Below are 27,216 nucleotides of genomic sequence, written 5' to 3'. Positions count from 1 at the left end.
ATCAAAAGGCAAAATTCCCCCAAAGGTTTGTAATCTGAAAAAGTGTAAAAGGGAAACCCAGCATTATTTTCCCCAGAAACATTCCAAATGCGTGCAAACATAATCAGCAGTTATTTAGCGGTATGATCTGAAAATATGCCTTTTCCTATCAATTTTCCCCAGCTGGCAAACTGGAAATAAAAACTGGTTTGAAATTACAGCAGACAGGCTTGTACATGCTATGGTGCTAAGGGAAAGAAGACACAATTCCTCCTGTGATCCCTGATGAGCAAGTGCTCTAGAAACGAATTGATCATCTCTCTCTCTCTCTCTTCCTCTCCATCTTCACTTCTATCTACTCTACAGGTGACGGTGTGCTGGATGGAAGAGACAACTGGGAATAACAAGAAGTCACTCTCTCCCCAGGCTGAGCACGCTGGCATCCGGACTTACTTCTTCAGTGCTGAGAACAACGAGGAACAGGAGTCCTGGATTCAAGCCATGGGCGAGGCTGCCCGAGTGCAAATCCCACCCACTCAGAGGTCAGCTGTTCAGGGGGAAATGTAGATATGGGATGTATCCCAGAACTAACTGTAGGTCATTGTCTAGGAAGTGCCATTTAGAACTGGCTGTCGCTTTTTTGAACATGGGACCATTACCTTGGGGGCAGAGTGGAATTTTTAGATTCCTTCAGTTTATGGTGAAATCAAGTGGGCAGTGGCAGAAAGGAGTGGCTGTTGTTAGGGCACTAACCTAGTTATTTGGAAATTTGATTTTCATCCACTGCTTTATCGCACAACTTCTAAATCTGACTGCTAATATAATTTTTTCTCTGAACTCTTTAGAGCAGGTAAATGGCTTCTAGTCTTGATGGCTGTGTGCTATCTCCAGTACCAGAGGCAGTGAGCCTATGTACACCAGTTGCTGGGGAACTTGGGTGGGAAGGTGCTGTTACACTTGTGTCCTGCCTGCGGGTTCCTGGTGGACAACTGGTTGGCCACTGTGTGAACAGAATGCTGGACTAGATGGACCCTTGGTCTGATCCAACAAGGCTCTTATGTTCTTATGCCCAAATCCCTGAATAAAATGTTTCAAATACATCCTCCAATGGCTGGACATTCTGTGTAGAAATCAGCTGTGGAGGCCTCAGGTGAAATCACGAGGACCCAAAGCAAGGCTTTCACGGTCAGCATTGTGTTTGCAGCTATGCAAACTCAGGTAGATTTTATCAGCTAATTAATAAGTAAGGAAATGATATTGGGAAGTGAGGGGGCAGGGAGGAGTAAACACAGTGAAGAAAGGGAGGAGGTGCTGAACCTCTCTGAAATGGGTGGGAGGGTGCTGTTGTGCTCATGCCCTGCTTGTGGGTTCCTGGTCGACAGCTGGTTGGCCACTGTGTGACCAGAATGCTGGACTAGATGGACCCTTGGTCTGATCCAGCATGGCTCTCCTGATGTTCTTAGGTGTCAAACTTCTGGCCTGTAGGCCAAATTCAACCTTTCTGATGTCCCAATCCAGGTTTCCCCCTTCCCATTCTAAAAGGTTGAAATGCCTAAAGCTTAGTTACTGACAGTAAGAGCTTTAAGCTAAAATATATTGGGGGGGTATATTTTGGATCCACCCCCTTTGCCTTCAGCCCCGCTTGCCACTGGAACGCAGCTCCCAGGAGCTTCTGCGAAATTGAATTCAGTCTTCGGGCCGAAATAGATTCTGCACCCCTGCCATAAATATTGGGAGAGCAAAGCATTATTGCAGATAAGGTTCCTGGACCACACAAAACAGTTTTGAAACTCCCTAAAATAGATAATGTTCAAAAGTGAGAGGTGAGAACAAATGTAGTCTGGAGGCCTTCAAGCAACTTGAAGATGATGGCTTCTTGGGAGGAAGTCGTGGTCAATAATTTCAGGCAGTCTTCCCCAACCTGGTGCCCTCCTGATGTGTTGGCCTCAACTCCCGTCATTCCCAGCCAGCATGGGAGTTGCAGTCCAACACATCTGGAGGGCAATAGGTTGGAGAAGACTGATTTAAGGAGCCATATCAGAGCTGCAAGGTTAGTAGTCATGTGCTTTGAAGAGACTGACCAGAACCCACCGTTGCCCAGAACCTATTCTGTAATATGCTCCAAAGCAGAGCCATGGCTGTTCATGATCTTTTCTACCTGTCCACTCTCCTCAGACATGAGAAGACCGACTCAGAGAACATCCCACCTGGCAAGAACCACCATTACCACCACCGCAGTGTTCCAACCAGGGAGCCTGCCAAAGCTGAGCCAGAAGCCAAGACCAGAGGAGAAGGTGATGGGCGTGGCTCTGAGAAGATCGAACGGAAACTTGAGCGAGGAGAGAGCAAGAAGGAGCCACTGGCAAAGGCCAATGGCATTGTGAGTCAAGAAGTGCCCTCTGAGCCGGGAAGCCCTTATCCTGAAGCCTCCCGTGTACCAGCTGGGGTGGAGAGACCTACACAGCCAAATGGCTGGCAGTACCCATCTCCTAGTCGGCCCGGCAGCATGGCCTTCCCACAGCATGATGGCGAGACTGCTGTGCCTCGTCGGAGTTTTGCTCCACGCACCAACCCTGAGAAGATGGCCCAGAGGAAGAGCTCCATGACCCAGCTGCAACAGTGGGTGAACCTGCGCCGTGGGGCTCCAGCTCCTGAAGATCTCCACAGGTGAGGTGGTTGAATGCTTGGCTATAGATTCTCTAAGGATTAAATAAGGGAGAATGGCAAGGAATTCCACCAAACAGAGAGGGAAGGCATGTGCACACTACAGGCTTAAATCAACTGAGTTGCTGAACTGGTTTTACTGCAGGAGTAGTCAACCTTCTGGGCCCATGGTCACAGTTAGAAAATCTGAGACCCTGTCCTGGGCACAACCATTAAATAGCTGTCATAGGTGAGCATAGCTAGTCACACCGGACAAGTAACCTACCCAGGGGCATTCATGGGAAATTAAAATGGCAGCAGCTAGAGGCTTTGAAGCAATCCCACTTGGCTTTGAAGCAATCCCAGCTGCTGGTAAGAAACTAAAAATTGGCAGGAGTAGGGTGTCTTGGTGGGCACCAAGGAAGGTGTCTGAGGGCACATTGGTGCCCACAGGCACCACGTTGCCTACCCCTCTTTTAGAGGCTATCTAGAGGATCAGGATGACCAGGTGGTTAGCATCTTACAAAGTTATACAGACCCTTCTTTTAACTGCAGTCCTCTCTGTGGGATTCCTCTGGTGTCAGGAAGTAGGGTTTCAGGAGGGAGGGCCCCACCCCCTGACATCATTCAGCCTCTGGGGTGGGGGGTGAGCTGGAAGACACCAATCCAACTCCCAGGACTGGAACAGTTCCCTATGCCTGGCACAACTGTACATACATAGGTCTGTCTCTCGGTGATTAGAAAACCTGGGAAAACAGGGCTTTTCTTTTCTTTTTTGTGCAGTAGGAAACCCTTCTTTCTAGGATTCCCAGTCATGGAGAGAATGCCCAATGCACATATACTTGTGCACACATATGCTCTGTTTTATTATTTTCTATTATTTTTGGTCTTTATTTATTGGCCACTCCTCAGCCAAAGCTCTCAGAGTTGCTTGCAATAATAAAAACAATCAAATACAATCAGAACACAATTGAACAATGTAGAGTAGAACAGATAAAAAAAAACCCAACTTAAAATCTCATAAGCAGTTGAATACTTAAAACGCCTGAGCAAGTAAAAAGTTTTCACCTAGCACCAACAAAGAAAACAGAGACAGTGCCAAGTGAAACTCTCTAGCTTTATACAGACTTTCACCTGGATGCATAGAAGTGAGGGAGCAGGACTGCAGGCACCATTCCACTCCAACTGCATATGTTCAGTGTACTATGTGAAAAGGGGTCAAAGGCCTAGCATTTTGTGCTTTTTCCTGAAAGACGGGCAGAAGGCTAAACATCAGTGATTTGGTGCAGTTCAGTGTTACAGCCATTCCTTACCAGCCCTGAGAAGCAGTCTAGAGATATGTGGCAGATATATGGCTACCATCTTGGCTTTCATCAGAATTCTGGACCATCTAATCCTCAACATTTTATAGACTTTAAAATAACAGTCATGTGTACATGAACACACATACACACTGTTAATCAAGAGTGAGATTAACTCACTCATATCCAAGAGTGAGAGCATGAAACTGCTTTTTGCCCTAATGATTAATGATTCAAAACACACCAGCAGACAGTTGTCGTTGTTTTCTGTAAAGAAAATACTGTACCATGTCTATTCTTTTATCCGCATCTTTCAGAAGTACAGTTGGAGGATAGGAGGCACCACTAGGACTTAAGTTAAAAACTAAAATCTGTAGTAGACGTATACCCCCTGTGGATTTTGATACAGAGGTAGAGGAATGTATAACATGTACCAGCAATGTCCAGCAGGCAGAGTAGGCAGAGGTAAAAGTGCTGGGCAAAACATTCCAAAGCCTTCTTTGAACAAATCCAAGATTTACATTCTTCATTCTCATTCTTTCCTTTGGGGTTCCTAGCCCCACCAGGTTCTACCCAATGTCCCGAAGAGTCCCTGACTACTATCCTCCCTACTCACCCCAGTGCTCTGAGGATTACCAATACTACCCCCCTGGTGTGCGCCCTGACAGCATCTGCTCTATGCCTGCCTATGAGCGGGTGAGTCCTCAGTGGACTGTGGATGACAAGCGGCACTCCTTCCGCAACAGTGGCTCATACCAGCTGCGGGAGTGGAAGGAGCAGCCTGGCTATGGCAGACAGGATGTACCCGTTTGGATCCCAGGCCCCACACGCCAGCCGGTGTACTACGACGAAATGGATGCCGCCTCCGGTTCCCTGCGCAGGATGTCACTCCAGCCTCGCTCCCGGTCGGTCCCTCGTTCGCCAAGCCAAGGTTCCTACAACAGAGCCAGAGTGTACTCCCCTGTGAGGTCACCCAGTGCCCGCTTCGAACGAGTGCTTCCGCGGAGTGAGGAGATATATGCTGAGCCAACAACATACATGATGAGGCGATCGGTCAGTTCCCCAAAGGTAACCCTCCTTCATGGCTCCACTCCTACCTTCGAAGCTTCTCGCCACTCTTCAAGAGAAAGCCAGCAATGGAATAATAGGGGAGGGGTTTGCTGTAGCTGCAAATGGAGGGATCATTACCATCATGTCTCTAGTTGTGTATGCTGCATACAGAGACTGAGGGATACCAGTAAAGATGAATAACTGCAGGTGAGGGAAAACGCAGTAAGCCAGTCTTCCCCAGCCTGGTGCCCTCTGGATGTTTTGGACTACAACTCCCAGCATTTCTGACGTTTGCCCATGCTGGCTGGAGCAGATAGGAGTTGCAGTCCAAAACATGTGGAGAGCATCACCAGGGTGGGGAAGGCTGCACTAGGCCATGATGGAGCTTTGTTGACTAATTGGGCCAAGAGAGGCAGTCATGGGCTAGAACAGGAATGGGCAACTTGTGGCCCTCCAGATGTTTTGCCTACAACTCCTATCATCCCTCACCATTGACTAGGCTGGCTAGGGCTGATGGAAGTTGTAGGCCAAAACATCTGGAGGACCACAAGTTGCCCACCCTTGGACTAGAATGAGAGGGAACACTGCAGACAGCAGCAGTGGCAGAAATGAGCAGCAGTTCCTTTCATTTTAAAATAGTTTAAATTGAAGATGTTCTTATCATTTTATACTCTAATTTTATACTGAATTTTACTGTTTTATATGGCAAGCCACCTTAGGAAGACCACGGCCTTGAAAGATGGGAAAGAAATATATGAACTAACATAAATAAATAAATTTCCAAAATGGTACTGAGACTGATAATTAAGCCTGCCTGCAAGTAGCTCTCTGATCTAGAAGTTCTCCTCCATAATCTCAGATATGTCAGGGATTGTTCTGGTCACTCAGATACTAAGGGAATCTCAGTCTGCACATGCTCAAACACAGTCTATTTCATGTGCCCCAGGAATTGGAAAGAAGGGACTTGGTCGAAGGGTCTCATGCAAATGAACCATGAGGTTTATGAGTTCTCAGCAGGAGTGCAGGGGTTGCATGCAACTGGTGAATGGAACTGGCATGTTAGCTGTGCCAGGAGCATGGCATATTAAAAGGGTTGCTGATGTGAGAATTTAAAACATTATGTTGATCTTTCTGTGGCCTATGGCTTGATGAGCATGATCTGCAAAGCAATATTAAAGGTCATCAGAAGAATTGAGGGTGGAAGCAGCCCAGGAATTGAATGGCATTAGAGGTTTCAAGGGCAGGAACCTGGGGTAAGCATGCCCTGTCTTTTCCTCTTCCTCTTCTGAGGTCCTGCATCTACCACAGGGATGCAGGACCTCAGCCCCTGGGGAGCCAAATCTGGCCTTCTGAGCTTCCCCCAAAAGGCCGCACTCTCTTTCCCTGGCTTCACCCCATTTCCCCCAAACACCGATCATTTGGTGGTTTCTTAACATTTGTGCAGTCCCCCCACCCCCTTCTCAAAGGTTGAAATGCCTCTCCTAAGGCTCAGCTACGGGCAGTAAGAGCTTTAAGCTACAATATGCTGGTATTTTTTGCCCCCACTCCTTTCATTTGTGTCCCCACCTCTGTTGCCTTCAGCCCCACCCACCACTGGAATGTGGCCCCCCAAGAGCTTCTCTGAAATTGAATTTGGCCCTCGGGCTGAAAGAGGTTCTGCACCCCTGTCCTAACAGAACAATGCTTAGTTCCAGCTTGTAGAACCAACCCTCTTTCCTGAGAGCATCTTTTTCTTGTGTCCAGGCTGCAACTCCTCTATGTTTCTACAATTGACCAATCCATCCACTTTATTGAACAGCCTGGGGCAATTCCTTCACTCTTCATGTTGTCTCCATTGCTAGATTGTGGGTCATGTTCTCTATCATGGGGAAAGTGTGTGGGGACTACATTCACATGACAGTGATCTAATCATCTCATGCATATGGTTTCTTCTCTTTCCTCAGTATGATTATCTGGGTGACAGGAGGCCTGTCCCTCCAGGGATGTTCCCTTTCAACTATCCAGCGTCCCCTACAGTCCACGACAAAATGGTATGTCCCATTGGCATCCCAGCATTCCACTAGAGATGTATATATTTCCTTTCCAAGGCTGGGATATAATTTAGAGGTGGGATAATGGAGGTTATTACAAGATGGGCAATTGCTTACTGGACACTGAACAACTGTCCTGTTGCAGTAAGACTCTCTAGTGTGCTCAGTCAAGAGGCTTTTGTTCGCTCTATGAGTCCAGCCTGGATATGCAACGTGCCATGACAATGCAAATTGGCAAATAATTTTAATTATTAGCCTGATCTGTTGAAGACCGGGCTGACTGAATAGGAGCTGTTGGGGGGGGGGGGGAATTAAGCATGAGGCTTACGGAGAAGGAAAAACAGCTCCTGTTCATACCCCTAGCCCCCATTTCTACATTCAGTGTGGGGGGGCATGGAGTCAGTGCTTCATTAGCATCCACCAGAAGGAGTAGCATATAGTGACAGCATGCAGTGTGAAATGGGGCCCACTTGGACGCTCGATTACACAGAAGCATCATTCATGTGATTTTTCTCCCTCAAAGAAATTGCCATCAGGAGCTCAAGCAGGGGCCACATTCACTCTGCATGATGGAGGGGAAGGCTCCGTTGTGGCTCCTCCATCAGGCTACTGCAGAATATGAACTGGGACACACTGTTGTTGTTGCAGGCTTAGCCTCATGGCTAAGTTCAGCATATGTGTTCAGCCCTTGAGTTCAGCATTTTTCTTGTCGTGGGGGTTGCACCCTAGGTAAATAGCACCATTTTGTTTCTCTAAACCAGGGATGGGGCAAGTGCTGGAGTTCAGATGTTGTTGGACTGCAACTGCCATCAGCCCTAGGCAGCATAGCCAATGGGCAAGGATGATGGGACTTGCAGTCCAACAACATCTGGAGGGGCACACGTTGCCTATCCCTGCCCTAATCCAGCCTTCGCCAACCTGATGTCCTCCAGATATATGGGACTGCAACTCCCCTAATTGCCAGCATGGCCATTGACTGCCCTAAACAAATAGCCCCTTCCTGATTGCTGGAGTGGCAATCATATTATAGAGATGGGTTTGTTGGGAAGCAAGCACATTTTACCTCCAGGATACCCTTCCTTCCCTAACCCAAGGACACAGTACTCCAAAAAGGAGAAATGGGGGAAGCAAAAGCAGGAGGGCCATGTCTACTGCCAGACCTTGTAATCCTCTGGTGCAGTTCTGGAACAGCGGAGTATGATGAAGAGAATCAAGGGGACAAAGGGGGTGTTGAAAAGAACATGCATAGAAACCCCTGTCATTGGCTATAGTTTCTTCCTTTGCTGTTTTGCCTCACTCGTTCTACTTCTTTCTTTCTTTGGTTATTTCACTGCGGGGAAGCATCCATGTGGTGGGGGCAGAAACCACAGGGGAGTGGGACTCTGCCAGGTGAAACCACCAACTTCATTTGCTCCATGCCAAGGTCCTTGACCCTGCCTGACACCTTTCTCCCGTGAGAGCCACCAGTAAATCCTGGACTGGATTAAGGTGCCCTGTGGAACAGACTCCAGTTGCACGCCTGTTGCACGCAGCTTCTTCCCTCACTCCCCCTGCCTTCTCACCATCTGTGCACAAAAGCAGATGCATGTGGCTGAACCAAGAGTGCAATGAGATGATCCTGGTATTGCTGAGCAGGTCAGGAACAGTCTCTCTGCCCCCAAACTCCAGCAAAAGATGCTCTGCCCCCAATCTCCAACTGCTCAGGGGGAAAATGGATGATGGCAACAGACATGGAAAGAAGGAGCAGGATAAATTACTTTTAAAGAGCCACGTAAGGATCTGGACACTTCCAGCTCAGGTTAGCTACCTCCACGCAAACACAGAGAAGTCCCAGCGTTCACCATAATGCTGCTGCATGTTTAGAAAGGGACAAATTCTTTCCAGAATTGATCAAAATCATTTCTGTACTTGCTGGAGAAGCTGCTTACCTGGGCCAGAAGTGTGCTGTTGGAGATGGCACAGTGCTTCCAGTGTACCTGCTGGCAAATAAGGGAACTTTGCAGGAGCTCCAGCTTTGTAAGACCCCTTCATATGGCACTTCTCCACCCCACCTGACCTTTCTTGGCTGGTGATGCCGTAGGCAAGAAATGGGCACTTGTGTTTGCCATCTGGAGTAGAGCTTGCCTGTTATGGTGGCTCCAGGGAACTCCCAAGCTTCTCCAGGGACCATCAATATGCAGCCAGACAGGCAATGGATAAGGACCAATTTACTTGATCAAACGGATGTGCTGGGAATGTGGGCTGAGAAGATCTGTGCAGAGTTCACCATGTGCAGAAGTGATTGTACAAGTGCTTCCACACATTGCCATCTTTCAGCACAGTCTGTTTTTACTGCACAGCTGTGGAGCCATTGAAAGCAGACTGAGCAGTAGGATGGCCAATGTGGGTAGAACCAATTGCACAATGACTGCTACCCTTGCTGAGATGACATTCTCAACATGCCAGGCTAGTCATAAAGCAGCAGTGGGGAACCTCCGGCCCGTGGAGGCCTGAGCTCCCTCTGCAGGCACTGCCCACTCCCCTCTCCAAGTCCCGGCCCATGATGTGGAGGCAACTAGGGGCTCAGGGATGAGGAGGGGAGAGGAATCCCCTTGTTATCTCCAGTGGGAGAGCACGCAGTGTGATGTTATTTCCGATCACAGATCGGAAATAACAAGGGGATTCCGATTGGATGGGGGCGGGGTTCACTTGTCTGGTGCCACTTGCAGGAGTTTCTGCAAGTGCTAGCTGAGTCCCATCCCTTTGCATGCTGCACGCCTCCCTGATCAGGATGGCAATTGGCACACAAAGGAGGTGCCCAGACAGCTCAGCTTCGCCTGCCCTGTGCCCTCACCCAGTGGGACAAGAGAAGCCACCCTGGCCAATGTGGCAGGCGGATCATCCACTCAGCACATTGGCCGGGGTGGCATTGCTGTGCACCGCCCTTCCCCAGTGAGGGAAGCCAGTGTGCAGCAAAGTCAGGTCCCTGGCTGAAGCGCTGGGTGGAGGATCCACCTACTGTGTTGGCCAGGAGCCAAATGATGTCAGGGGGTGTTAACATCTCTACCAGCCCACAAAAGCAACTTGGTAGCCCACTCCCCCCACGCACCATCACATCAAATGGAGTGATTTGGAGGAGGAAGGTGTGGCCCTCTTGTTAATCCACCCCTGCCAGCAGGATGTGATGCATAGCTTGGGGACAGAGCACCAACTATATGGGGAGCTACCAGGATCTCCCATTGAAAGTCCCTCTACGGAATGTAAGTATATATGTCCTGATCTGGCAGGACTGCTGAGCAACTACCATCCACCTACCCACCCACGCCACGTCTTTTTTAAAATGCTTGTGAGGCTGAATGTTCCCTGTCTTGTTTGGGGGAGCTCTTTGCCTGTCTCCGGCTCAAGTTGCACCTAACTGCTTTTGCTTCTTCTTTGTGTTTGTTTGTTTTGTGTTTCCATTTTGCCGCATGCCTAATGGCTCCCGATAGGATGAACTTTTAGACCTTCAGTTGCAAAGAAACCTAGAGTATTTGGACCAGCAGGTAGGCTGAGGCAGTTGTGTTCCTCTCACTCCTCTCAATGAACCCTCCTACTCTCACCCCTCCCCAGTCCTGCTGTCAGGTGTCAGTGTCCCTCTCCCCCCTCTCCTTTTCTTCCTCCCTCTCTCCCCAACATCTGTTCTGCTCCCTCTCTTGGCACCGAGGCAGCACTGGTGGTCTCTGGTTCGGTTCGTTCATCCTTCCTGTTGTCGGTGGCACTTGTGTGTTTGGATGGATCAGGGGGGTGGGAGGGAGGGAATGCACCACTTGTCTGTAAATCTGTGGATTCTGCGGTGCTGCGATGGGAGAGGTTTTCATCCAATTTGGTCCGTGTTGCAGAATTTTTCCTTAAAACGCCACCCAGCGCTGCAGGATGGGAGTAAGATTTGGGGTGGGACTCATCCGTTACTCTGCTCTTCATGTGGATAAGACAGTAATAATGATATTCCTAGGTAGAACCTTGGGTGGCATCTTATTTTTAACGGGAGCTATATTTTGGGTTTGGTTGGGGCTCTGCCCACTGATTCTGCTTGGGGCTCACCCCGGCAGAGAGTCCTCCAATCCAGCACTTGGCACTCTCATGCCAGCACCCGATAATCACATGCAGCTGCCAGTACCCCAGCAAGACCCACTGATATCTGCCCTGGTCCCACCAGTGCTGCACCAGTGCTGAACCCGCTCCCTTGGCTGCAGACTTATCGGGGGCCATTGGCTGGCTCTGGGAAGGTGCCCACCATGCCAAATTTTCCACAGTGCCCTGGAGCAGTGGAGGCTGGTGGCTCCAATGTCAGTGGGCTGGTTAATCCGAGCCGGGTTTCAACCAGAACCACTGGTTCTGGTTGCAAAGCACCTTGGATACCTCCTTTAGAGTTCTGACTGAAACCTGGAGTGGATTCACCGCCCCACTGACATCAGAGCCACCAGCCTCCACTGCCCTGGAGCACCCAGTGTGATGTCACTCCAGGGCAGGGGTGCAGAACCTCAGGCCTAGGGGCCAAATCCAGCCCTCCAAGGGTCCCAGTCTGATCCTCCGGGGGTCCCCAGAAGGCCATGCCCCTTCCCTGGCTCCACCCCTTTTCACCCACCCACCAATTGCTCGGTGTTTTCCAGGCATTTTTTTCTAGCACTGTGCCAAATGTTTTGGTCTATTTAATTTCAAGCATTCGTTGGGGGGAGGGGCAAAAAGAAACTACACCCAAAAATTGTGGGAAGGGGTGAGAATCCCAGAGACATTTCTCAGTGTGCAGGGCTTCAGTGCTTACCTTACTGTAAGGAAGTGGCTGAAGGGTGGGTGTGCTCTTTCTTTTACCATTTCCCCCATTCTGTCCTTGCAGCCTCTCTGGCAGGTGGAGCTTCTTGGAAAGCCCCTAGAGGACTTAAGCAGGACTCCCTCCCTTGGGGCTTCCCTGTGCTGCTGCCTGAAAGCTGAGCGAGGAGCTGTTCTTGTTGTTGTTAAAAGGGCTTTTAACAACAAAGCAGAACCAAAAATGCCTCTCTCAGCTTTCAGGCAGAAAACGTTTTAGGTTTCCCACAACAGGTTTTGGGTTTCCCAGCTTTCAGGCACAAAGGCTGGGAAATCACCCAGCAATCAGGGGTCAGGGGGAAAGGGGTGGGGCCCAGAAGGAGGCGTGGCCTTCTGGGGAACCCCAGAGAGCTAGAGTGTGGGCGAGAAAGGGCAAGAAAGCACTTTTTTGTATGTGAAATTCCACATGTTGGATGATGAGATCATTTGTATGTGTTTGTAAATGTGTGAAGTGTTTATATATGGCACTGTGTACAGGCCCGGTAATCTGATTAGTTATCTGGACACATCTAACCTGATCTGACAACTGGACTTTTGGTTAGTCAAAACTGGACTATAGGGAAAGAACTACTAGATGTAGACAATTTCCAGAAGTAGAATGTTAGTCTGCTGCAGCAAAAACAACATATATATGGCACCTTAAATCAGGGGTGAGCAATTCGTGGCCCTCCTAATATTTGGTCTACAACTTCCATCAGCCCTAGCCAGCATAGCCAATGTTGAAGGATCATTGGAGCTATAGGCTGAAACATCTGGAGAGCCACTGTTTTCCCACCTCTACCTTAAAGATTAACCCATTTATTATGGAAAAAGTTTTAATAGGCTAGAATAGAATGTCATAATAAATGTGTTAGTTCTGAAGGTGCCATGAGAGTCTTTGTTGCTTACGTATAAACAGTACTACTTATCATTCAGATATTGCATGTTTAAAAAACAGGGACAAAATAGATGGTTAAACTGAGGTTTTTTGTAACTATGGGTGCTTTCAGACAAGGCTTTTATTATGCAGCAGCCCAGCCTCAAACACAGAACTTTATGGGGAGTCCATATGTTGTCTTATCCATTTGTAAATATCCCATGTTTTCCCCACTGATCCCTTCATCTTTTTTCTTATGAGAAAACAATCTGTTAAGGATGAAAATACAGAATAGCTGCACAATGTCTTTTGATCGCTAGCACTTGGAGCTATCGATCTGGAAGTACCTTAAGCATCAAATACCCAAAATAAACTATATTTGTATATAAGAATGTGTAAGTGTGTGTGTGTGTGTGTGTGTGTGTAAAGTGATAATCAAGAAGAACATTTGGGATTGTATGTTAAAAGAGGGGGAGAGATTTCAGATGGCTGTCAAGACAATCAATAGTATAATAACCAGCTTTGCCAAAACAATTTTATTCAAAGTCCCGTGGAAAAGTGAAGCATCTCTTTTAACTGTACTAACACACCAAACAACTTACCCAAACAACCTTCCCCACAACCATTAAGATGAAACAATCTTCCATGCATAGCACGTTGTGGTCAAGGGAAATGGCTGGCCAGGCCCTCAGAGAAACAGGGAAGAAAAAGTCTTTTGGGAAAAGATCAGCAGTTGTTAGGGATAAGAATTTTGTTTTGCTCACAAAACATGTGAGCATGTCCTTTTCAAAGCTCTGAACATGATTGCGAGCACGTGGCCACTGAAAATATTCGTAAATTGCCAAACATGCGCTCACATTCAATTTGTGCAACTTTCCTGGTTTGATTTGTGCAACTTTCCTAATTTCTGCAAATTTCCTTCATAGACTGAATCTGCCGTGCTTTCGCCTATGGAGGGAAGTTGCACAAATTTGTGTAAATTTCATGTTCAGTTGCTGCTTGATTTGTGCGATTTCCCAGTTCACACAGAGTGAGCAGCGATCGCAAATGTAAAGAGGAATCAGGCACAAGACAAGTCCCAAGAAAATGTTCGGAGAATGGTGATTCTGAACATCACTCAGTCGCCCATCCCTAGCAGACATGATTATGCTGGAAATAAAAATGAAACCCCACTGCAATTGCTGATGGATGGCTGATGCTGGCCTGCAAAAATCTGCACTTCAGTAAGCAAGCCTGCTCCAGAGACAATCTCATTATGGTTTTGGAGTCAGTAAATCCCCGATCAATAGAGTAACTGCAAAGATGTGTGTGTCTGTGATGGACTGAAGCTGAGGAGGAGGAGGAGGCACTTAAAAGCTCTCCAGACTATGTTACCAACCATCACTCACAGTGCGATTTTCTCCCTCTCTCCTTTAAAAAAATACAAAATATTTAAGGCTTTCTGTCTCCTTCTCTTCCTCTTCTGATCCATGGAGAAAGACTGATTCAAAGTAGTGTGATCAAGTGCAGCCTTCTGAGCCCTATTTCTTTGTTTTGCCCTGGTGATTCGTGGTTGAAGTATCAGATCTTCAGTGAGTGAGTGAGTGAGTGTGTGTGTGTGTGTGTGTGTGTAAAGAGAGAGAGATAGCCTCATCAGTTTCACTTCAGTAATGGTAATTTATGTCAGCAAAAGATCATCTAACCCTTGGGATTTTTGTTTAACCACCTGTTGATTTATTAGATGTTTTTAAACACTGTGTTCCATAAAACCTTGCAGGGTTGGAAGGAATTAAAAGATTGCACACACACACATACCCAGATGCAGCTACACATAAGAGCCCCCCCCCCCTTTCCAGAATCTGTGTAACCTAGACTCTGTGCAATAAGCACAGAGTGGGTGCACAGTAGAAAGGTCTCTTCAAAGCAAACAGCTCCAGATAACTCAAGCAAGCAAACAAACCAAGGCACAACCCCCCTGCATCTAATCTGACCGGGGGGAGGGGGATTCATTTCTGAGCCCAGGTGTGGGAACAAAACTCCATCCATCCACTTGAGGCTGATTTGCATATCTTAATGAGGAAGTCTATGGGGCTGTTCACATGACATGTCGCATTTAAGCCACGACGAGCCACAGCACCCATGAGCACCATCCTGAATATTCAACCCCCAACCATGGGTTGTCATGTCATGTGAACCCAGCTGGCAGGGGTTATGCAAGGGTTAAACAATAACCTCACATAACTCTAGAACAGGCCCCCGCGTAACCTCCGCTGGCTGGGCTTGCATGACACGACAACCCACAGTTGGGAGTTGAATATTGAGGGGCGCCACAGCTCATCGTGGCTTAAATAAGCCACAGTGATAAGCCGCGGTGTGTTGTGCGAACCCAGTCTGTTTATCTGAGTTCCTCCCTGCCTGTTTTAGAATCCTGTAGAAGGCAGCACAGCAGATTGCCCATAGTAGCCAGAACAGGCAGAAGGGGCTGGGGAGGCTTATGGAAACCAGCTCACCTTGCCCTACACTCTTGAGGAGGTAAAAAGAGGAGGAAGAACCACCACACACTGGCCTTTTTCGGCAGCAGCCCCAAGCTTCTTCGAAGCAGAAGCCACTTGCTATGGCAAGAACTGCTCCTTATTGTTAAGCAAAAGTGGCTGCTGCCAGGCTAAGTAAGGCACTAAGCCAGGGGTATAGAACCACAGACTCAAGGGGTCAAATCTGGCCCTCCTGGGGTCCCAATCCAGCTCTCCAGGGTTCCCGAGATGGCCCTGTCCACTTTCCCCAACCACTGATCATTTGGTGGGTTCCTGGCTTTTGTGCGGTTCCCCCTCCCCATTCTAAAAGGTTGAAATGCCTCTCTTAAGGATTAGTTACTGACAGTAAGAGCTTTAAGCTACGATGGGCTGGTATTCTGGACAGCCCCTTTGTCATTGGCCACACCCACCACTGGAATGCGGCCCTCAAGAGCTTCTCTGAAATGGAATTTGGGACTCAGGCTGAAAAAGGTTTGACACCCCTGTACTAAGCTTTTTAAAAAGGAACACCCACAATCCCGCCTAGGTTCTGCTGCTGCTCTGACTGGAAATGGATTGGTGTGGTAGCTGTGGCCCCTCCTCTTCCTCTCTGGAGCATGACACAAACCAGTAAAGGGGAAGGCAGTTCCTGAAAAGCTTCTCTAGCTCCCTCTATTTGTTCTGGCCATTGGAAGAGGGGCTCTGCCCTCCCCTCACTGGGATTCTGAAACAGGCAGAAGGAAGACCAAACATATTTTCACTCAAAGCCTAGCTTTTGTATCTACAAGGTAAATCTTGGTGTGTGACTCTACACCATCCATCATCCTATCTTTTAAAGGCTGAAACAGTCATGATGTGGGAGACACCTGATCAGATTTCTCGATATATACCTATATATCTTTAAGACAGCTGTGGGAGGGGGACTCTGAGTTTGATCAGAGCAGTGGTGCTGGGGAAAAACTCCCCTGCCTGCACTATTTCCTCAATCTAATTCCCCCACCCCTGAAATTGCTATTAGACCCCAAACAGAAAAAGACAGGTAGCTATACAGCTTTGGGGGGTAGGAGTATGATTAGGGAAATTGCGTGGGGAAAGGGATCTTTTAGAACCTGTTCTCAAGCACTGCTGCTCTAATCAAATTAGCATCTGTCTGCTTTGAAGTGACACACACAGAGAAAGTCAGCAGATCCAAGCACAGGTCTCCGGTTTCAGTAGTCCCTGACACCCCAGACAGAGGAGGCTGGAGAAAGAAAGTACTGCATTTGGAGGATAAAAGGCCCATGATGCTATTGGGCCAAGACAGAAGGTCTCAGGTGGTGCACCAGTGTGATAATGCCTCTTTGTGAGCTGTCGGATGCTGTTCTGCCCCAATCGCTTTTCTTTAGAGTTTCAGTGGCAAGCCCATTTGTATGTTAACGGAGCTGCTCTGTGATGGATCTCTTCCCAATGCAGATAACTACATGGGGGTGGTATTAGGATCAAGTTGCATCCAGACCATGGTGGGGGGAAAGGGGTTAAGCTCTCCCTCCCCACCCTCTGCAATCCCTTCCAGCTCCCCCTCTCCATGGCTGCTGTTTACACAATCAACAAAAAAATGTGCATGTTAATTCAGTTGAACAATTAACTCCCTGAGCACCAAAGTGCTTTTGCAAGCATTCTCTAGTGCTCTCTCTGAGCACCAATGTACTTTTCAGTCCTGTGGGCTTCCTTTTGGTGCGCCTTTGCGCCTTTGCCACATAGCATCTGAGCAAAGGCAGTGATCCAGCTGTTTCCAAATGAATGTAGTGATCACACAGACACACACACACACACACACGTTCAAGACTGAACTGAGGTGGCTCTGCCCCCACCAGCATCTTGACTTTTTCCTTCCTTGTCTGCTGCAGATGAGCGAGAGCGAGACTTTGATCAGTATGGTGAACAGAATGGTGGAGAGCTCCTCCCCTAGGGCTCAGCTGTACATGCAAGTAAGACATCACAGCAGCTCTGCCATCAACCATGCCATTCCAGCTGCTTTTGCATGGCAGAACCATTCCTGGTGTCACCCTTCCACACCTCACGTCTGCATACATCTGTGAGATGTCCATTCAACATTTCATCTGACAGTCAGTTTTATGTATGGAAGCCTACAAGGCACCCATGTCTCAGAGTGCCAGTGATTCTAGTACAGCAGGATTCCTTGAAATGTTTTAAGACCACATCTTTCCCTAAAGTTTGGAGAAAGACAGAACCCTGAAAATATCTGGATCTGAATCCCAGCTGTATTAACAGCTCTGTGCCACTTTGTACCCAACTTCTTTTCTCTGTCCTTGTTCTCCGCATAAGTATGTTGAAGGCCCTGGTTAGAACCAAAACCTTTCATTTAGCAAATACTTGCCATGTTGTTTTGTGCTAAAGGAGAAATCTTATCCTTTGGTATTTCTTTTAAAAAAGAGAAAATTGTTTTCCTCTTTCTTGTCCATTATTACATTTGCACACATTTACTGCACCACTTAAAATGGTTAGATATTAGCCTTAACTTCTATTATTAACCAGCTACTAACCTTTAATCCATTCTGGGCTTTGAGTCAGTACTCTGAACCCGAAACTGTTCCTTAGCCTTGGACTATGTGGTGTGGGACACTGATTTTTAAATTGGTATCTCTTGCTAAAGAAGGAGAGTCTAGGGCAGGGGTGGGCAACTTCACATGTTTCCACCTACAACTCCCATCATCCCTCACCTTTGGCTATGCTGGTAGGGCTGATGGGAGGTGTAGGCCAAAACATCTGGAGGGCCACAAGTTGCCCATCCCTAATCTAGGGTGTCTGTGTATCCTGTGTTACAGAGGGCAGTCCTCTATGTGAATGGCTGTCAGAGGTCAGTCCTCTATTTGAAGGTCTTCTCTGTTTGAAGGGCTGTCCAGGCCAACTCTAGTGTAAAGGTAAGGAAGCATAAGAAGGCAATGCAGGAGCCTCAACATTGCCCATCAATAGTTACTTTCTGGGCAGCAGTCTGAGCAGATGCACAGGTCACCTGATCAATCTTCCCCACTATGTATAAATTTATATAAATTTACATCTATACATATACACTAGCACATGCAAATCTTATGCAGATTGGTGTCCTCCTTTTAGGTGATAGGTTTCCTCTTTTTAGGCAATACATATATGGCCGTCTTAGGAGAATCTACAGGTAAGCTCCCATCCAGGGAACATCTCTTCCAGTCAGGTATAAAGGATGGCTCATACCACTGTTAGAACAATAGAATGATCAGCTTCCATGCTTAATTTTACCAGTATGGAATCTCATTCAGAAATCAGGGTTGAGCCTATATCGAGCATTAGATGTGACTATTTTTGTATGCACCTGCAGATTGGCAAGAAGAGGTAGTGCCTCTGACCATGTGGAGAGTGCCTTTTCTTCACCACTGAGCCACCCTGACTAGCCCAAATGCATGTAGGGCTAGAGATATGGGTTTCAATCCAATGGTGCCTTTCTGCCAGCAGAACAGAAACTGCTGGTGGAAGGGATTTCCTGTTGCCCCTGCAGCCCTGCGCTTGTGTCCCAAATCTGCTCCTGAAGGTTGAGGGATCCTCTGGAGCAAGTTTGGGTGGCCCATAGGGGGCTGCAATGGGCAGAACAAAACAGAGAAGTTGGATTTAAGCCTAAGGATTACAAGTGCAGGGAGGGACTCTGTCTTCCTAACAGGCTTGGCATTGCTCATATTATACGTTAAGCAATTGAGTCAATGATATGATCATAAGAGCTGCATCTCATTGCAATTATACGCAGCCATCCACCAGCCATTTCTGCCTCTGAACCTTCCATCATAGTTTTGTCACCTTTATCATGAAAATGTCCTTTCTGATTAATTTGCTACTCAGTATATTATTAAGGTGGATTGCAGTAGAACATTGCTAATAATTACTGGTTAGATGGGAGCTTTGGATAAGTTTGACGTAGGTTCAGCACTGTTTTATTTGCATGAGAAAATGGATTGGTATATTTGATGGAGCATTCTAGCTGCTATCTCCAACTGGGGCTTTGTGCACAGTGCCCACTAGTTAGAACTTTGGCATCACCTAGGGCAAAAGAGTAGTTGTAAGGAACCAGAAAATATTATTTGGGGGAGGGGTGGGTAGGACATTACCCAGAATGATAAAAATCAGGCATATAAGAAAAGATACTCAGAATTAGAATAATTGCCAGTGTCTTCCTTCCAGGCCCTAGAGAGCAAAATAAGACCCCCTGAAACATGTCTCTCCATCTCTCTCCCCCACACTCACACATACACACACGCACAGACACACAGAGCATCTGGCGAAGTGGATTCCAAACAGGTATTTCTCCATTGCTGCAAAATCTGCTACAAAGAAAAACACACATCTCCTTTATAGGAAGAAAAGATTCAGCTATTGCAAGAGATTTCATTAATCAAGTAGTTGTGAACCAATCCAAAATAATTTCATATACATTTCAAATTTGACCAAGACTTAGTTTAACATTTAGATTTCAGCCCAACTGCAAACAAGATTTCCAATGGTTCATGTCTGCCAGGACACATGATACCGAATTAAATCATTATCCAAGACTTGAGTTTGAATGCTTCCCACATGAAATACAGAACAAAGTCTGAAAGCATAATCTTTAGCTTGTGACTCTTTTCTCAAGAGTTATCAAGAACAATATTCAAAATGGATTGTTGTTTCTCCTAAACTTCACAAGAACATATGAAGCTGCCTTATACCGAGTCAGACATTTGGTCCACCTGGCTCAATATTGTTCACACCAGGGGTGGGCAACTTCTGGCCCTCCAGATGTTTTGGCTTACAACTCCCATCATCCCTCATCATTGGCTATGCTGATGGGAGTTGTAGGCCAACACTCCCTTGCAGGTCAGAAGTCGTCCACTCCTGGTCTACACTGACAGGCAGTGGCTCTCCAGGGGTTCAGACAAGGGTCTTTCCCAGCCCTACCTGGCGATGCTGGGATTGAACCTGGGACCTTCGGCATGCAAAGCAGGTGCTCCAACACTGAGCTATGGCCCTTTCCCTTAACAATGAAGAAGACCACAATGTTATAGACGATGCTTAAATGGAGAGTAACATCTGTGGCATGGTACATTATGCTCATGAATGAAGATTCTTCATCCACTCATTGTGTTAGAGAAGTACCCACCAATCAGTTCCTGCCATGCAGTTGTTAAGAACAGATTTGCTCCTGTTGTATTATCATGCTGTGGTGGTTTGCTTGCTAATGATAAACTCTGGTTCTGATGTGGTGCCTTTCTTCTGTGCTGCATTGTATCAATGCCAATCAGTGCTCTCCTGTGATACTCATGCACCCCTTTTGGGTAAGTAAGTACTACTAGCTGCATCAGTGTTCCAGAGGGAAATGATGCCATGTTAAGTTTCAGTTTGAAAAGTTCACACCAAATGCCAGTGCTTAAGCACAGCCGCTTTGGACCTGGCTTTCTCTCTGCATTAGTTTCCCTGTGTGTCAAATAGTGGTTGCTAATGAGCTGGGGAAGCTGGACAGAGTGTGAAGAACTTCAGATCAGGCCATTACATGGCTGCATCTTGAAAAGCGTTGCCCTGTGTTTGCGCAGCTTTGGAATTCAGATCAGCAAATGAACTGGGAATAGAACCCTGGGTATGCATCTGACTATGCAGTCTTGTAAAGGGTCTTTATCACTGTGGTTGTAAACAATATCTGACCCTTTTTCAGGTTTCACCATAGGCCAACCGTCCACTGAAGGCCAACCTGCCCTGGCCCCTCTGTTTCTTGAGGACAGGGCTTGGCTATCTGTTCATCAGCCATCCCCTTATAGCAATATCCTAGGCTAGGGATAGGCAATCTGGTGCCCTCCAGATGCTTTGGACGACAACTCCCACAATCCCTGACCATTGGCTGTGCTGGCTGGGGATTATGGGATTTGTAGTCCAAGCCATCTGGAGGGCGCCAGGTTGCCTGCCCCTGTCTTAACCATTGGCTCCTGTCTGGCTTGCCAAGACCTGCACCCAGGAAGTTCAATGCACTGCACCCACATAACAGCCACTGCTGTTAGGCCTACACAACCCAGCACAAACACTTCTTGGTCTTGCGTGCTGCATAGTAGCTCTATAAATCTATTAATTCAGTCTCTGTGTTAGAAGATTACATGGAGCAGCCCTTTTGCACTGTAGCAACAGTCACATTTTTAGAAGCTCCCCTCCTCATCATTATCCTGAATTTAAAGGTGGTGGTGGTGGTGGTGGTGGTGGTGAGAAGATGTCACATCTTTAAATATTCTCACAACTTCAGTTGCTGCGAATGGAAGCTGCTATTTATGGTACAACTGGTTGTATGTAATTGCCTGGCGAGCTGTAATGGCGGTTGCATGTCTAACATGCATGTACAATAGCATTGCTGATTTATTCATAAATTTGAGCAGTCATCTTTTTTTAAAATAAATAAATCCTAGAAGCATCTTATCTGTTATAAACTTGACTATTCCCTTCTATGTAGATAGCAGAAGAGCAATTTTCTCACTGTGTTGTACAGAAGAGCTGCCTCTTTAGATGCAATATAAGATGGCTGGTTTTAAAAGACTGGAAATGCAAGACAATGTCTGGCTTTCCCTTCACTTATCCTATTTGTAAGCGTTGCTTAAGAGAAAGACTTGGTGGAAGGTGTTAGGGGCTGGAGCTGTAGGACCTGAAAACATTGTGATTTGTTTTTTAATTTTTCCACTAAGCAGAAGCAGCCTTGGATTTCCATGGGGGGCTTGTCGTGGCATGTTAACTTCAAGGAGGAGAGAGCAGCAATGACTTGTTCCTGTTTTTGCAGGTGTCTCATTTCCCTGAAGCCTACAGAGAGGCCCTGCACACCTTCAAGATAAGCGAGCAAGATACCGATGTAAGAGCACCACTCCCTCGCCGCCGCCTGTCTGCCCACTCCATCTCCCCTCCTGCTGCCACCTCTCCATCCTCCTCTCCTTGGAGGTTATGCCTTTCTTTTCCATTTCTCTCCAATCTCATTAGATGAGCCTCTTTTCTGCTATTGGAGCTGCAAGGTCTCAAGTGCTCCTGGTCACCATCATCGATCCGCCAGTCCTGTGCTGCCTCTTTTCCCGTCGCCTCTTTCCCTCGTGCTCGATGTGTGTGTTTTCGTGCTGGTGTAATTGTGTGTGAGTCTCTCCTGCTTGGATTGTGGCATATCAGTAGCCGAGAGACCAGCCCTCCTGGCTGAGGGCCTGGTTGATATCCGTCAAAATGGACAAATGCCTTATATTATGTTCTTGTGGACTTCTACACCGTGAACCTCATATTTCACATTTCATTTCTCTCTTTACTTCATGACAGAAGCTCCTGGGAAAGCTTTGTGAGCAAAACAAGGTGATGAGGGAACAGGAGAGGCTGGTGCAACAACTTCGTGCCGAGAAGGTAAGGGGCATGAGTTGTGGAACTGGCTAACAGTATAGACAAGCTGCTTTCCACTCCTCTGAATGGGCCCAGCTTCCTAGAGGCTTTCTGAGGCTGGAAGCTCATTGCATAGCTTAAAAAATGCACTTGCTAGATGGTGGCTGTCATAAGAGGTTGCCATCTTTGAGGCAAATATTTCCAGTTCCCCTGAAACTAGGAGACAAATATGCTAAAATGGATTTTGTTGGGGCCAGCCCTACCATTAGGCAGTGTGAGGAAACTACCTCAGACAGTAGATGCTTAGGAGGGGGCAGCAAGGTATTAGAGGACAGAGCTGTGTGTGCCACATGGCCCACTGCCTTCTAGTGCCATGGGGAATGCTGTCCCATCACCAGCATTGAAGTAAGATTCAACAGTCCAGTTGGCAACTGTACATGGAATGGGGAGATCCCATCTTGTCCTTCAACTCTTGGGTTGGCCCCAGACTTTGTAGCAAATGTATTGATTATATACCCTTCAAATCTTAGGGCACACCAGACCCTTCTCTCCAAACAGAGTGTGTGTGTTGTTTTGTTTTGTTTTGAGATTGTTGTTTTTGCTATTTCTGAATCTTATGGTAGAGGACTTCATGACATCTAAGCAGATGAGCAAATTCAGCTGTATCTGCCCATGGCCTTATTAACCTTCCACCCTATAGCATGATAATACTTCATTTAATACATTTAATGACTTTTCCTGACTTTCCTTTGAACAGAACAGGAAAGGGGATGATCCCTACATTTTAGAAATGGGAGAAGTGAGACCCAGAAAGACTAAATGACCAAGGCTAGAAAGCGAATCTGAACTAGACTACAGAGCTGAATCCAAGTCTTTTCAGCTTGCTTCCTAACTTCCAGCATTTTTTTAACAAGCTCTTCCATGCTATTCTCATCACTAGGAGAGTCTAGAGAGTGCACTAATGGGGACACACCAGGAGCTAGAGATGTTTGGGAGCCAACCGGCCTACCCTGAAAAACTGCTGCATAAGAAGGAATCTCTCCAGAATCAGTTGATCAATATCCGGGTGGAGCTATCCCAAGCCAGCACGGTAATCAAAGACGTCTCCAGTACTAAAGGCATTCCCTTCCTGTTTATTTTCACAAATATCGCAGAAATCACCCAGGAAGCTTCAGGGGTCAAGGACAACTGTGTGGGCCAGGGTGGGGGGGAAAGACATGCAGGTATACTTGGTCGCTGCTGATCGTGTAGATTTGACCCGTCCAGGCATGCACTACCATGCTCAGCTGCGCCCAATAAATGTTGTTTTTCAGTTGAACAGAACAGCACAGCTTAGCCTCTGGTCTGTGTCTATCCTGCATAGAAATATTAGCGCAAGCATGAGCCACCTGGCTGCGCATGGGCTTTGCCCAGCATTATCCAGTGCTGCAGCAGCAATGAGCTGCATCGTGCAGCCTTGTGCCTCCAGCCTGAGCCTGCATGGACTGCCTGCTCTGGTTGCTTGGTCAGTGCTGCTGCTGCTGCGTGTACCGGGGGAGACCTGGGGTGAAAGGCAGGAATGTTTTGTTAGTTTAGCATTGTAAAATAAACCTTTTCTTTCTTTTTTCCTTTCTTTCTTTCTGCTTTTCTTTTTCTCTCATATAAAGAAAATGAAAGAAAATGAGGGGGAAAGAGAATGGGGAAAAACCCTTTAACCCAAGGGGAAGGTGCAAAAGCACGCCAAATGGGTCCCTGCAGGCCATGAATTTGAACTGTGGAAAATCACATTGAGAGAGTTGGTGAAAACCTCTGAATGAAATCCTCCTTCTGGTCCCATTGTTTGTCCATAAGCCTCCCCGACAGCACAAATGTCATGCCAATTTGAACTAAGCCTGTTTCTTCACATAGGTAGCAAGTAAATTTCAGCAAGGAGACCACACAAAGAAGCTCTCCTTGTCCTCCAAAGACACAGAAGTAGCTCTTAGGAGACAACCATCTTTACCAATGCAGGTTTCTTCTCTTATTTGAGGTTTTTCCCAGTACTGCAGTGCACACCCAGGTTGGGCTGGTATCCAAACAGATGGTTTGATAGTTAGCATTTTAATGCCAGTCAGTCCCTCTGCACTCCAGGGTACACAGAGAGGAGATGGCAAGTAAGTGTATTGATATCTTGATGGGACTGTTTGCAAATCCCCACAGGCACTGGTCAACAGCACCACAGAGTATGAGAACCTGGAGGGTGAGGTGTCAGCCTTGCATGATGACCTATGGGAACAGCTGAACTTGGACATCCAGGTGAGAGAATGAAACCCCCAGACCAGCTGAATCTAAGGGAAATACTAGCAAATCCAGAGCAGAACTGGGCACAAAATTAGGGGGAGGTTCAGCATTCTGGGTTGTCAGATCATTTTGTTTATAAGCAGATAGAAAGATTCTACCCTGATTCCATTCTTGTAATGTTGTGAACAATAACCATCCATATTCAGTAGAGTTGCCCTTCTGCATAATTAAGTCATTGTTTACAGTGTCAGACATCAGCCCTTAAGAAATTCTGACCATTGTGTTGTGCAGGTTTTTGTAGACTCAAGTAAAACATCAGAGCCAGATTTAGGAAGCATGCATGCATGTGCCCCTAAATTCTGTGCACTGCTACCATGATCAGCCCACACTTATTGCACATGCACATACCATTATGTGCAGAGCTGGTTATGTGCACATTGTGTTTACTGGGCCCACATGCAAACTCTCATTGAACTTCTGGTGCAAATCAGATGTTACAATATGTTAAGAAGAGACTCCACAGTGGTCAGTCCTGCTCTTGGCTATACCTGTGGTTAACACAGAAGCACCACATTGGCTAAGGAGTCCTTACTCCAGGTGTGCACTTACAGAATTTTTTAAATAGCATCTTCCTATCACAGAGCCCCATATTTGCCTAAACTGTGCTCTTTATACAGCTATCTTCACCTCTTCACTTTGAAGGTTATCATAGAACAAATTCCACTCTGTGTAATCCAAGATTCATTTCCTTGACCCCCCATCTCCCAATCTAAGCAATTTCTGCTGGGCATTTCTGAACCTTTCCTCTGATTCTGCTATCCTGTGTTTTAAAGCAGCCAAAGCAATTTTACAGCCACAGTGTGGGTTGTTAGTAGCCTGTTTTCAATTCCATTTGGGGCCTTGTTATTGCTAACTTCTCTATTTAGAGGTAGGCACAAAGAAAATGGCCAATGCTGGGATGCATGCTACTGATTATAAGGCAGAAGTGACTTCACAGTATTGCTTAGTTAGCCTTAGGGCCAAAACAGACATTACTTTAAATGTGTCTAGTAGCTACATTTTCCCCATTTTTACTCTTGAGGAGGGACAGTGCCCCTTGATCTGGATTAGAGCTTTTAAGATCCAGATCAGAGCCACTGTGCCTTCTCCAGTGTAAAACTGAGGGGGTGGGGAGAGATGTAGTTGTAAACATACATTTAAAGTAATCTCTGTTTTTGCTCGTAGAAACCCTAAAAGCGCGGTGCAAACATTTGTCCATTCCAACTTCCCACCTTTCCTGCCAGGTGAGTCCCTCTGCTGCTGTGCTGAAAGGGCAGATTGCGAGACGTGGAAGACATTGAATTAAAAAGCAGGCCCAGAGCTTGGCCCTAGTGACTTGCATTAAGGATAAGTGACCTGAATACTCAGGACAAAAAATACCGCTGGCGTTGTCATGTGTCACTCATGCCAGATACAACAATGATGTCTAATCCTTGCTTTCCTTTCTATGTAAATGACACTTGCCCTTCTTGCTGCCCTAGTGAATAAAGCCATTGTTTTCCTTAGTTGCTCTGACATCCAGTTAGTTTTCAGACTCCACATGTTTAAGCACCAACCAGGTTTCTGTGAAACCCGATGTGTGTGTGTATTTAGAGCTTCAGTTACTGGGCGGTATAGAAATGAAATAAATAAATAAATATTTAGTGTAAAAAGAAAAACCTCTGTTCTTCTTTGTGTTTATTTGCAAAGACAAAATAGACAAAAGCAACCACCTTTTAGCTTCATGTTGTTCACACACACACACACACACACACACGGAGTGAGGAATGTGGCAGCCGAGTCAATAGGCCCTTTTTTGGTCCTTGTCTAAAAGGTAAACTGTTGTTTTTTCCAGTGTTTCTGCCCTATAGGCACTGGTGCAGTGGTAAATTTTGAAGTGCAGGTACTCATCATGGTATTTTCCACAGCCACACCACCACCACCACCCTGGGAGCTCAAAAATTCAGGCTGCTGTGTTGATCCATATCAGCAAATCAATTCTAGCAGTTTTCAACTCCACCAGGAGTAGGTCTTTTGCTAAGCTAATGAGTCTTAATTGATGATTCAAGGCCAAACTACCTCAAAATATTTGCATTGCAACAAGGAACACTACATCATTGATTTTCATCGTTTTGAAAATTAATTTCCCCCCAGGTACTGTGAGGATTGCAGCCAAGCTTAGAGGGAAATGGGAAATCTGAGTGGGGGTGACAGATGATCAGTGCCCCTGCTAATAAAAAAAAAGTGCCAGCACTGGCTCCATTACTCCACTGTGTACAGGGTCCTAAAATACAAAATGCTTCAGTCCCTGCCAGACCAAGCAGCTGATGGGGACTGGTGCATTCTTGTCATGGGATATACAGTTTACATGGCTAGCTTTATGTGCTCAT

The 27,216-nt window shown here is 46.7% G+C and overlaps 1 protein-coding gene across 10 annotated transcripts in view; it reads left to right on the top strand.

Annotated features, from left to right (window-relative positions):
- PLEKHA6 (pleckstrin homology domain containing A6) overlaps nucleotides 1-27,216 on the top strand; it is a 180,448-nt gene that overhangs the window by 112,733 nt on the left and 40,499 nt on the right. For 9 of the 10 annotated variants that reach the window (XM_084853213.1, XM_084853212.1, XM_084853216.1 and 6 more), the window contains 8 exons: nucleotides 346-521; nucleotides 2,155-2,646; nucleotides 4,481-4,991; nucleotides 6,917-7,003; nucleotides 21,978-22,046; nucleotides 22,493-22,573; nucleotides 23,490-23,639; nucleotides 24,728-24,823. In XM_084853213.1, coding sequence (XP_084709339.1) covers nucleotides 346-521; nucleotides 2,155-2,646; nucleotides 4,481-4,991; nucleotides 6,917-7,003; nucleotides 21,978-22,046; nucleotides 22,493-22,573; nucleotides 23,490-23,639; nucleotides 24,728-24,823 — 1,662 coding nt within the window. Of the gene's footprint in view, nucleotides 1-345; nucleotides 522-2,154; nucleotides 2,647-4,480; nucleotides 4,992-6,916; nucleotides 7,004-17,055; nucleotides 17,137-21,977; nucleotides 22,047-22,492; nucleotides 22,574-23,489; nucleotides 23,640-24,727; nucleotides 24,824-27,216 lie in introns of all 10 variants that reach the window. The other variant, XM_084853218.1, reaches the window with a different exon arrangement.

The sequence above is a fragment of the Heloderma suspectum genome, chromosome 4 (genome assembly GCF_057233095.1).
Source record: "Heloderma suspectum isolate Gila_16-S chromosome 4, 16-S_ref, whole genome shotgun sequence".
NCBI lineage: Eukaryota > Metazoa > Chordata > Lepidosauria > Squamata > Helodermatidae > Heloderma > Heloderma suspectum.
The sequence above is the reverse complement of the archived record's forward strand: the minus strand, read 5'-3'. Positions and strand labels throughout refer to the sequence as shown.